At 48.2% G+C, this 12050-nt stretch overlaps 1 protein-coding gene across 1 annotated transcript in view; it reads right to left on the bottom strand.

Annotated features, from left to right (window-relative positions):
* The window catches only part of PANK4 (pantothenate kinase 4 (inactive)), a 56527-nt gene extending 50231 nt beyond the window's left edge, over positions 1–6296 (bottom strand). Inside the window, exon 1 of the mRNA XM_038746475.1 lies at positions 6170–6296. Coding sequence (XP_038602403.1) covers positions 6170–6296 — 127 coding nt within the window. The remainder of the gene's footprint in view (positions 1–6169) is intronic.
* Positions 6297–12050: the final 5754 nt, after the last annotated feature.

The raw sequence follows: 12050 nt of genomic DNA, 5'->3' as shown, positions 1-12050 counted from the left end.
ATCAGTAGAGTATTAGTAGAGTAGAGCAGTGTGCCTGGAAAGGTTAATAATAGCAGTGTGAAGTGAAGCCGTAGTTGCCTTCTAGACTGTGAGCCCACTGTTGGGTAGGGACCGTCTCTATATGTTGCCAACTTGTACTTCCCAAGCGCTTAGTACAGTGCTCTGCACACAGTAAGTGCTCAATAAATACGATTGAATGAATGAATGAATAGAGGGAAGAGCACAGACCCGAGAGTCAGAGAACCTGGGTTCTAAACCCAGCTCTGCCACTTGTCTGCTGTGTGACCTTGGGCAAGTCTTCTCTGTGCCTCAGTTAACTCAACTGCAAAATGGAGATTAAGACTGTAAAACTATTTGGGACGGGGACTGTGTCTGGCCTTATCATCTTGCATCTATCCCAGAGTTTAGTACAGTGCCTGGCACATAGTCAGCACTTAAATACCATTCTTAAAAATGTGAAGAAAAGGCCCATGGAGAAAGGGAATACAAATAATGCGTGCAAGTCATCCTGCTCTGAAAGAATCATCGGAAGTCAATCAATCAATAGAGAAGCAGCATGGCATAGTACCTAGAGCACGAGCCTGGGAATCAGAAGGTCATGGGTTCTAATTTGCTGTGTGACCTTAGGCAAGTCACTTCTCAGGGCCTCCGTTACCTCATCTGTAAAATGGGGATTGAAACTGTGAGCTCCACAGGGGGCTAGGACTGCGTCCGACCCAATTTGCTTGTACCCACCCCTGTGCTTAGTATAGTGGCTCCCACACAGTTAATAATAATTCTGAGAACCACATTCAGAACAAAGAAAAATGAAACACCTGACTTTTCCACTACATTTAAAATGATGATTTAAAAAAAAACCCATCAACTTTGCTGCACTATTTTGGAAATGCAGGCGAAGGGGCTTCCAATATTTCACTGTGTTGCTTTCCTTGTACAGAAGGTTTTTTTAAAAAAAATCCTATTTTGGCCACCCCAATGACTGTGCGTGTGAGCAAAGGCATTAGCCATAATCCCCTTCTAATTCCATGTTGATCTGCTAATTGCAGGCACTAATTTTACGCCACCATCCTGGCAGCACATTCAATTAGTCAAAGGATCCCAGGGCAACTGCATCCTCCAGCGTAACTGCTCCGGCGGCATAACAGAAACGCAAAATGCAGTGCTCTGCCTTTGCTTTCCTCCTCTTCCCTCTGTGAGCAGAATACCGGGGAAACAAAAAATAAAAAGTCTAGAACCCTGAGTTGTGTTTAGTCAGCAGAACCCAGCAGCAACGGTTACCAACCCATAAAGAGAAGAGCACCACTCCTGGATGGAGGGGAGGGAGAGAGGAGGCGGAGAGAAAGAGAGAGAAGACAGAGGCAGGGCAAGTGGCGAGCGAGAGGCTGGGCAAGCGGCAAAAGAGAGAGGCCGGGCAAGCGGCAAGAGAGAGAGGCCGGGCAAGCGGCAAAAGAGAGAGGCTGGGCAAGCGGCGAGAGAGAGAGGCCGGGCAAGAGGCAAAAGAGAGAGGCCGGGCAAGCGGCAAAAGAGAGAGGCCGGGCAAGTGGCAAAAGAGAGAGGCCGGGCAAGCGGCAAAAGAGAGAGGCCGGGCAAGCGGCGAGCGAGAGCCTGGGCAAGCGGCGGCGAGAGACTGGGCAAGCGGCGAGCGAGAGAGGCTGGGCAAGCGGCGAGCGAGAGAGGCCGGGCAAGCGGCAAGAGAGAGAGGCCGGGCAAGCGGCAAGAGAGAGAGGCCGGGCAAGCGGCAAAAGAGAGAGGCCGGGCAAGCGGTAAGCGAGAGAGGCCGGGCAAGCGGCAAGCGAGAGAGGCCGGGCAAGCGGCAAGCGAGAGAGGCCGGGCAAGCGGCCAGCGAGAGAGGCCGGGCAAGCGGCCAGCGAGAGAGGCCGGGCAAGCGGCCAGCGAGAGAGGCCGGGCAAGCGGCAAGACAGGGCAAGTGGTGAGACAGGGCAAGTGGCGAGCAAGAGACTGGGCAAGCGGCGAGCGAGAGACAGGGCAAGCGGCGAGCGAGAGACAGGGCAAGCGGCGAGCGAGAGGCTGGGCAAGCGGCGAGCGAGAGGCTGGGCAAGCGGCGAGCGAGAGGCTGGGCAAGCGGCGAGCGAGAGGCTGGGCAAGCGAGAGGCTGGGCAAGCGGCAAGACAGGGCAAGTGGTGAGACAGGGCAAGTGGCGAGCAAGAGACTGGGCAAGCGGCGAGCGAGAGACAGGGCAAGCGGCAAGCGAGAGACAGGGCAAGCGGCGAGCCAGGGGCCGGGCAAGCGGCGAGAGACTGGGCAAGTGGTGAGAGACTGAGAGAGACAGAAGGGAGAGCGCTAGAGAATGGAGAGTGACAGAGGGGAAAAAAAGGGAAGAGAGCACTTCCCAGCAGAATAGAGTCCACCAAATACAGAAAGTGAAGTACCAAAATGGGACCTGAACCGCACCCCTGTGGCCATAAGCAGCGTGGCTCAGTGGAAGGAGCCAGAGGCCGTGGGTTCGAATCCCGGCTCCGCCACTTGTCAGCTGTGTGACTTTGGGCAAGTCACTTCACTGGGCCTCAGTTACCTCATCTGTAAACTGGGGATGAAGACTGTGAGCCCCTCGGTGGGACAACCTGATCACCTTATATCCACCCCAGCTCTTAGAACAGTGCTTTGCATATAGTAAGTGCTTAACAAATGCCATTATTATTATTAAGTGGCGGAGCACAGATTAGAACCCGCGACCTCTGACTCCCAAGCACGGGCTCTTTCCACTGAGCCACGCTGCTTCTCTAACGAAGCTGGTCCTGTCGCAACCTATATTCGTTCAATCGTACTTACTGAGCGCTTACGGTGCGCAGAGCACTGTACTAAGTGCTTGGAAAGTCCAATTCAGCAACCAACACATCCGCCAAGCTAGCTCTCTTCCTCCCTTCAAAGCCCTACTGAGAGCTCACCTCCTCCAGGAGGCCTTCCCAGACTGAGCTCCCTTTTTCCTCTCCCCTTCCCCATCCCTCCCGCCCTACCTCCTTCCCCTCCCCACACCACTTGTATATATGTATTTGTACAGATTTATCACTCTATTTATTTTACTTGTACATATTTACTATTCTATTTATTTTGTTAATGATTTGCATAGGGCTATAATCCTATTTGTTCTGACGATTTTGACACCTGTCTACATGTTTTGTTTTTCTGTCTCCCCTTTCTAGCCTGTGAGCCCGTTGTTGGGTAGGGACTGTCTCTATATGTTGCCGGCTTGTACTTCCCAAGCACTTAGTACACTGCTCTTATACAGAAAATGCTCAATAAATACTACTGAATGAATGAACAAACCAAAAACATCATTATTATTTCCCCCTTCTAGCCTGTGAGCCCGTTGTTAGGTAGGGACCGTCTCTATCTGTCACCAACTTGTACTTCCCAAGCGCTTAGTCCAGTGCTCTGCACATGGGAAGCGCTCAATAAATACGATTGAATGAACCAAAAACATCATTATTATTTCCCCCTTCTAGCCTATAAGCCCGCTGTTGGGTAGGGACCGTCTCTATATGTCGCCAACTTGTACTTCCCAAGCACTTAGTCCAGTGCTCTGCACACAGGAAGCGCTCAATAAATACGATTGAAAGAATGAATGAACGAACAAATACCATCATTATTATTTCCCCCTTCTAGCCTGTGAGCCCGTTGTTGGGTAGGGACCGTCTCTATCTGTTGCCGACTTGGCCTTCCCAAGCGCTTAGTACACTGCTCTGCACACAGGAAGCGCTCAATACGATTGAATGAATAAATGAACAAGTACCACCATTATTATTTTCCCCTTCAGGTTTAGGACCCCGTTGTTGGGTAGGGCCCGTCTCTATCTGTTGCCAACTTGGTCTTCTCAATCACTTAGTCCAGTGCTCTGCACACAGAAAGCGCTCAATAAATACAATTGAATGAATGAATGAACAAATACCATCATTATTATTTTCCCCTTCTAGCCTGTGAGCCCATTGTTGGGTAGGGACCGCCTCTGTTGCCGACTTGGCCTTCCCAAGCGCCTAGTCCAGTGCTCTGCACACAGGAAGCGCTCAATAAATACGACTGAATGAATGAATGGACCAAAAACATCATTATTATTTTCCCCTTCTAGCCTGTGAGCCCGTTGTTGGGTAGGGACCGTCTCTATCTCTTGCCGACTTGGACTTCCCAAGCGCTTAGCCCAGTGCTCTGCACACAGGAAGCGCTCAATACAACTGAATGAATGAACAAATACCATCATTATTATTTCCCCCTTCTAGCCTATGAGCCCGTTGTTGGGTATGGACCGTCTCTATATGTCGCCGACTGGTACTTCCCAAGCGCTTAGTACAGTGCTCTGCACACAGGAAGTGCTCAATATGACTGAATGAATGAACAAATACCATCATTATTATTTCCCCCTTCTAGACTGTGAGCCCACTGTTGGGTAGGGACCGTCTCTATATGTTGCCGGCTTGTACTTCCCAAGCGCTTAGTACACTGCTCTTACACAGGAAGTGCTCAATAAATATGATTGAATGAATGAACAAAAAACATCATTATTATGTCCCCCTTCTAGCCTGTGAGCCCGCTGTTGGGTAGGGACCATCTCTACCTCTTGCCAACCTGGACTTCCCAAGCGCTTAGTCCAGTGCTCTGCACACAGGAAGCGCTCAATAAATACGATTGAATGAATGAACAAATACCATCATTATTATTTCCCCCTTCTAGCCTGTGAGTCCGTTGTTGGGTAGGGACCGTCTCTATATGTCGCCGACTTGTACTTCCCAAGAGCTTACTACAGTGCTCTGCACACAGGAAGCGCTCAAAATGATTGAATGAATCAACAAATACCATCATTATTATTTCCCCCATCTAGCCCGTGGGCCTGCTGTTGGGTAGGGACCGTCTCTAGATGTTGCCGACTTGTACTTCCCAAGCGCTTAGTCCAGTGCTCCGCACATGGGAAGTGCTCAATAAATACGATTGAATTAATGAATGAACCAAAAACATCATTATTATTTCCCCCTTCTAGCCTGTGAGCCCGTTGTTGGGTAGGGACCGTCTCTATATGTTGCCGACTTGGACTTCCCAAGCGCTTAGTCCAGTGCTCTGCACATGGGAAGTGCTCAATAAATACAACTGAATGAATGAATGAACAAATGCCATCATTATTATTTTCCCCTTCTAGCCTGTGAGCCCGCTGTTGGGTAGGGACCGTCTCTAGATGTTGCTGATTTGGACTTCCCAAGTGCTTAGTACACTGCTCTTGCACACAGGAAGCGCTCAATAAATACGATTGAATGAATGAATGCATACCATCATTATTATTATTTCTCCCTTCTAGCCAGTGAGCCCATTGTTGGGTAGGGACCGTCTCTGTTGCCGACGTGGCCTTCCCAAGCGCTTAGTACAGTGCTCTGCACACCGGAAGCGCTCAATAAATATGATTGAATGAATGAATGGACCAAAAACATCATTATTATGTCCCCCTTCTAGCCTGTGAGCCCGTTGTTGGGTAGGGACCGTCTCTAGATGTTGCCAACTTGGACTTCCCAAGCGCTTAGTACACTGCTCTTGCACACAGGAAGCGCTCAATAAATACGACTGAATGAATGAATGAACAAATCCCATCATTATCATTATTTCTCCCTTCTAGCCTGTGAGCCCGTTGTTGGGTAGGGACCGTCTCTAGATGTCGCCAACTTGTACTTCCCAAGCGCTTAGCACAGTGCTCTGCACACAGGAAGCGCTCAATAAATATGAATGAATGAGTGAATGAATGAATGAGTGAATGAATGAGTGAATGAATGAATGAGTGAATGAATGAGTGAATGAATGAATCCCTGCCCACGCCGAGCTTCGGGTTGTTTATCCCTTTTCCCTCACGACTCCCCCCACCCCACTCCCCCGCGGCCTTCTGGGAGTTGTAGTCCGCTCAGGTCCCTCACGCTCCGCCCGGACTACAACTCCCGGCATGCCTCGCTCCGAGAGCGAGGCATGCCGGGAGTTGTAGTCCCGCGGCGGGGCCGCCCCTCAGGCAGCCGGCCCCGGGGGGACTACAAGGCCCATGAGGCTGTGCGGCGCCCCCCAACATGGCGGCCCGCCCGCAATCGCCGCCGCCCTTCAGCAGCCGCTCCTTCGCCCCCCCCCTCCCCGCCGGAAGAGACAGCCGCCATCCCACGCCCCCGTCCTCCCCATCCCGCCCCTTCCCTACCTATGTCGATGGCGAAACGCTTGGCGTTCTCCAGGTTGCGGAAGATCTCGTCGGGCGGGAGGGTGATGCTCTTGTCCAAGCTATCCCCGCTCCTGCCGCCGCCGCCTTTCCCCGCACACTCCGCCATCTTGAATGGGACCGGCCGGCCTCATTACCCATGCAAATATATGCGCATGCATTTGCCTCTTAAATAGCCGGCTCTCGTCGTATGCTAATGAGGCGGGCCCCGGGGTGACCTGGGAACCTCGACGGAAAACTCTTTTGCTGCTCTTTTCCTTCCTCTTCTCAGCCTCCCATCCCAAATAAATGACCAGGACGGGATTTGGGAAGCGCTTACTATGTGCCAAGCGCTGTTCTAATAATACTAATAGTTATAACAATAATAGTAATGGCATTTGTTAAGCACTTACCATGGGCCAAATGCCGTTATCACAGTGATTATTATAATTATAAGTAATAGTAACATTTGTTAAGTGCTCTTTATGTGCAAAGCACTGTTCTAAGCGTTGGGGGTTTACAAGGTGATCAGGTTGTACCGCGGAGGGCTCACAGTCTTAATTCCCATTTTACAGATGAGGGGACTGAGGCTCAGAGAAGTTAAGTGGCTTAACCAAGTTCACACAGCGGTCATGTGGCAGTGTCGGGATTCGAACCCCTGACCCCTGACTCCGATGCCCGGGCTCTTTCCACTGTGCCATAATAGTTATAACGGTAATAGAAATGGCATTTATTAAGCGCTTACTATGGGCCAAGCGCTGTTCTAACAATAATAATGGTATTTACTGAGCACTTACTACGTTCATTTCATAATATTTAGTGAACACTTACTGTGTGCAGAGCACTGTACTAATCAGTCAATCTTATTCATTGAGCGCTTACTGTGTGCAGAGCACTGTACAAAGCGCTTGGGAAGTCCATAATAATGGTATTTTCTAAGCGCTTACTGCGTTCATTTCATTCATTCAATCGTATTTATTGAGCACTTACTGTGTGCAGAGCACTGTACTAATCACTTGTATTTATTGAGCGCTTACTGTGTGCAGAGCACTGTACTAAGCGCTTAGGAAGTACAAGTCGGCAACATATAGAGACAGTCCCTACCCAGCAGTGGGCTCACAGTCTAGAAGGGGGAGACAGAGAACAAAACCAAACATACTGACAAAATAACTAGAATAGCTATGTACAACTAAAATAAATAGAGTAATAAATATGTACAAACATATATATATGTACATATAAATGACCAGGATGGGATTTGGTTAGCGCTTACTATGTGCCAAGTGCTGTTATTATAATAATAATAATAATAGCATTTATTAAGCGCTTATTATGGGCCATGCGCTGTTCTAATAATAATAATAATAATGGCATTTATTAAGCGCTTACTATGTTCATTTCATTCATTCATTCAATCAGATTTATTGAGCGCTTACTGTGTGCATAGCACTGTACTAAGCGCTTGGGAAGTCCAAGTTGGCAACTTATAGAGACGGTCCCTACTCAACAGCGGGCTCACAGTCTAGAAGTGGGAGACAGACAACAAAACAAAACATGTTAACAAAATAAAATCAATAGAATAAATATGTACGAATCGAATAAATCAATAGAGTAATAAATTCATTCATTCAATCATTCAATCGTATTTATTGAGCGCTTACTGTGTGCAGAGCACCTGACTAAGCGCTTGGGAAGTCCCAGTTGGCAACTTATATAGACGGTCCCTACTCAACAGCGGGCTCACAGTCTAGAAGGAGGAGACAGAGAACAAAACAAAACATGTTAACAAAATAAAATAAACAAAATAAATATGTACAAATAGAATGAATATAGTAATAAATTCATTCATTAATTCATTCAATCGTATTTATTGAGCACTTCCTGTGTGCAGAGCTCTGGACTAAGCGCTTGGGAAATCCAAGTTGGCAACATATGGAGACGGTCCCTACCCAACAGTGGGCTCACAGTCTAGAGGGGGGAGACAGATGACAAAACCAAACATATTAACAAAATAAAATACATAGATAAATAATATGTACAAGTAAAATCAATAGAGTAATAGATCTGTGCAAATATATACAGGTGCTGTGGGGAGGGAAAGGAGGTAGGACGGGGGGATGGGGAGGAGGAGAGGAAAAAGGGGGCTAAGTCTGGGAAGGCCTCCTGGAGGAGGTGAGCTCTCAGTAGGGCTTGGAAGGGAGGAAGAGAGCTAGCTTGGCGGATGTGCGGAGGGCACTTACTATGTGCCAAGCACTGTTCTAAGCGCTGGGGGAGATACAAGGTAATCAAGTGGTCCCGCGTGGGGCTCGCAGTCTTCATCCCCGTTTTGCAGATGAGGTCACCGAGGCACAGGGAATAGTAATAATGATGATGATGATGATGATGGCATTTGTTAAACGCTTACTATGTGCCAAGCACTGTTCTAAGCTCTGGGGAGCATACAAGGTGATCAGGTTGTTCCACGTGGGGCTCACAGTCTTAATCCTCATCTCACAGATGAGGTCACTGAGGCACAGAAAATAGTAACAGTAATAATAGTGACATTTGTTAAGCACCATTAACTGAGGCCCAGAGAAGCCAAGTGACTCGCCCAAAGTCACACAGCTGACAATTAGCAGAGTTAGGATTTGAACCCATGATCTCTGACTCCCAAGCCCGGGCTCTTTCCATTGAACCACACTGCTTCACGGCATAATGGCATTTGTTAAGCGCTTACTATGTGCCAAGCACTGTTCTAAGCGCTGGGTTAGATACAAGGTAATGAGGGGGTCCCACGTGGGGCTCGCAGTCTGCATCCCCGTTTTACAGATGAGGGAACTGAGTCACAGAGAATAGTAATAATAATAATAATAATAATAATGATGGTATTTGTTAAGCACTTACCGTGTGCCACGCACTGTTGTAAGTGCTGGGGGACATACAAGGTAATGAGGTGGTCCCACGTGGGGCTCACAGTCTTCATCCCCATTTTACAGATGAGGGAACTGAGGCTCAGAGAAGTTAAGTAACTTACCCAAGGTCACACAGCTGATAAGTGGCAGAGGTGGGATTAGAACCCAGGACCTCGGACTCCCAAGCCCGGGCTCTTTCCACTAAGCCACGCTGCTTAATGGGACAAGGTCTGCCTCACCCCGGGGGATGCTGTGTGACCTTCGTTCATTCATTCATTCATTCATTCATTCATTCATTCATTCATTCATTCTTTCTTTCATTCATTCATTCGTTCGTTCGTTCGTTCGTTCGTTCGTTCATTCAATCATTATTTATGGAGTGCTCACTGTGTGCGGAGCACTGTACTAAGCGCTTGGGAAAGTACGATACAACAGAAAACAGTGTCATTCCCTGCCCACAATGAGATTACAGTCGAGAGGGGGCGGAGACAGGCATGCATTAGGGGAAGCAGTGTGGCCCAGTGGAAAGAGCCCGGGCTTTGGAGTCAGAGGTCATCGTCATCATCATCATCAATCGTATTTATTGAGCGCTTACTATGTGCAGAGCACTGTACTAAGCGCTTGGGAAGTACAAGTTGGCAACATCTAGAGACAGTCCCTACCCAACAGTGGGCTCACAGTCTAAAAGGGGGAGACAGAGAACAATACCAAACATACTAACAAAATAAAATAAATAGAATAGATATGTACAAGTAAAATAAATAAATAAATAAATAGAGTAATGAATCTGTACAAACATATATACATATATACAGGTGCTGTGGGGAAGGGAAGGAGGTAAGATGGGGGGGATGGAGAGGGGGACGAGGGGGAGAGGAAGGAAGGGGCTCAGTCTGGGAAGGCCTCCTGGAGGAGGTGAGCTCTCAGCAGGGCCTTGAAGGGAGGAAGAGAGCTAGCTTGGCGGAGCGGCAGAGGGAGCAGGGCATTCCAGGCCCGGGGGATGACGTGGGCCGGGTGTCGATGGCGGGACAGGCGAGAGCGAGGTACGGTGAGGAGATCAGCGGTGGAGGAGCGGAGGGTGCGGGGTGGGCTGGAGAAGGAGAGAAGGGAGGTGAGGTAGGAGGGGGCGAGGTGATGGACAGCCATGAAGCCCAGGGTGAGGAGTTTCTGCCTGATGCGCAGATTGATCGGTAGCCACTGGAGATTTCTGAGGAGGGGAGTGATATGCCCAGAGCGTTTCTGGACAAAGATAATCCGGGCAGCAGCATGAAGTATGGATTGAAGTGGGGAGAGACACGAGGACGGGAGATCAGAGAGAAGGCTGGTGCAGTAGTCCAGACGGGATAGGATGAGAGCTTGAATGAGCAGGGTAGCGGTTGGGATGGAGAGGTCATGGGTTCGAATCCCGGCTCTGCCACTTGTCAGCTGTGTGACTTTGGGCAAGTCACTTCACTTCTCTGGGCCTCAGTTCCCTCATCTGTAAAATGGGGATTAAAGCTGTGAGCCCCCCGTGGGACAACCTGATCACCTTGTAACCTCCCCAGCGCTTAGAACAGTGCTTACTTACTATGTGCTTTGCACATAGTAAGTGCTTAATAAATGCCATTATTATCATTATTATTAGCAATACAAATAACAAAATTACAGATATGACCATAGGGGCTATGGGGCTGGGAGGGGGCAAAAATAAAGGGATAAATTCATTCATTCATTCAATAGTATTTATTGAGCACTTATTGTGTGCAGAGCACTGTACTAAGCGCTTGGGAAGTACAAGTTGGCAACATATAGAGACGGTCCCTACCCAAGAATGGGCTCACAGCACTTAATACAGTGCTCTGCACACAGTAAGCACTCAATAAATACGATTGATTGATTGATTGATTGATTGATTGATTGACAGAAGGGGGAGACATATATAAAGTGACATGTAATAATAATAATAATAATGGTATTCATTCATTCAATCGTATTTATTGAGTGCTTACTGTGTGCAGAGCAGTGTGCTAAGCACTTGGGAAGTACAAGTTGGCAACATAACGAGACGGTCCCTACCCAACAGTGGGCTCACAGTCTAGAAGGGGAGACATAAATAAAGTGACATATGTAATAATAATAATAATAATAGTATTCATTCATTCAATCGTATTTATTGAGTGCTTACTGTGTGCAGAGCACTGTACTAAGTGCTTGGGAGGTACAAGTTGGCAACATATAGAGACGGTCCCTACCCAACAGTGGGCTCACAGTCTAGAAGGGGGAGACATATATAAAGTGATATATGTAATAATAATAATAATGGTAACTGTTAAGCACTTACTATGTGCCAAGCACTGCTCTAAATGCTGGGGTAGATACTGGGTAATTTTGTTGTCCCACGTGGGGCTCACACTTTTAATCCCCATTTTACAGATGAGGTAACTGAGGCACAGTTACATTAAGTGACATGCCCAAGGTCACACAGCAGACAAGTGGGAGGGCCAGGATTAGAACCCATGACCTCTGACTCTAAAGTCCCTGCTCTTTCCACTAAACCACACAGTTTGGCTACATAATAAGTGCTGTGGTCCGGGGAGAGGGGGGAAGAGTGAAGGGGGGAATTCAGGGCAACGCAGAAGGGAGTGGGAGATGAGGAAAAGTGAGGCTTAGTCTGGGAATCAAATCAATCAATCGTATGTATTGAGCGCTTACTGTGTGCAGAGCACTGTACTGAGCGCTTGGGAAGTACAAGTTGGCAATATATAGTGGCAGTCCCTACCCAACAGTGGGCTCACAGTCTAAAAGGGGGAGGAGATAATAATAACAATAATGACATTTACTAAGCGCTTACTATGTGCAAAGCACTGTTCTAAGCGCTGGGGACGTTACAAGGTGATCAGGTTGTCCCACGGGGGCTCACAGTCTCAATCCCCATTTTACAGATGAGGGAACTGAGGCATAGAGAAGTGAAGTGACTTGCCCAAAGTCACACAGCTGACAGGTGGCAGAGTCGG

This window comes from Tachyglossus aculeatus, chromosome 5 (genome assembly GCF_015852505.1).
Source record: "Tachyglossus aculeatus isolate mTacAcu1 chromosome 5, mTacAcu1.pri, whole genome shotgun sequence".
NCBI classification, from domain to species: domain Eukaryota; kingdom Metazoa; phylum Chordata; class Mammalia; order Monotremata; family Tachyglossidae; genus Tachyglossus; species Tachyglossus aculeatus.
The sequence above is the reverse complement of the archived record's forward strand: the minus strand, read 5'-3'. Positions and strand labels throughout refer to the sequence as shown.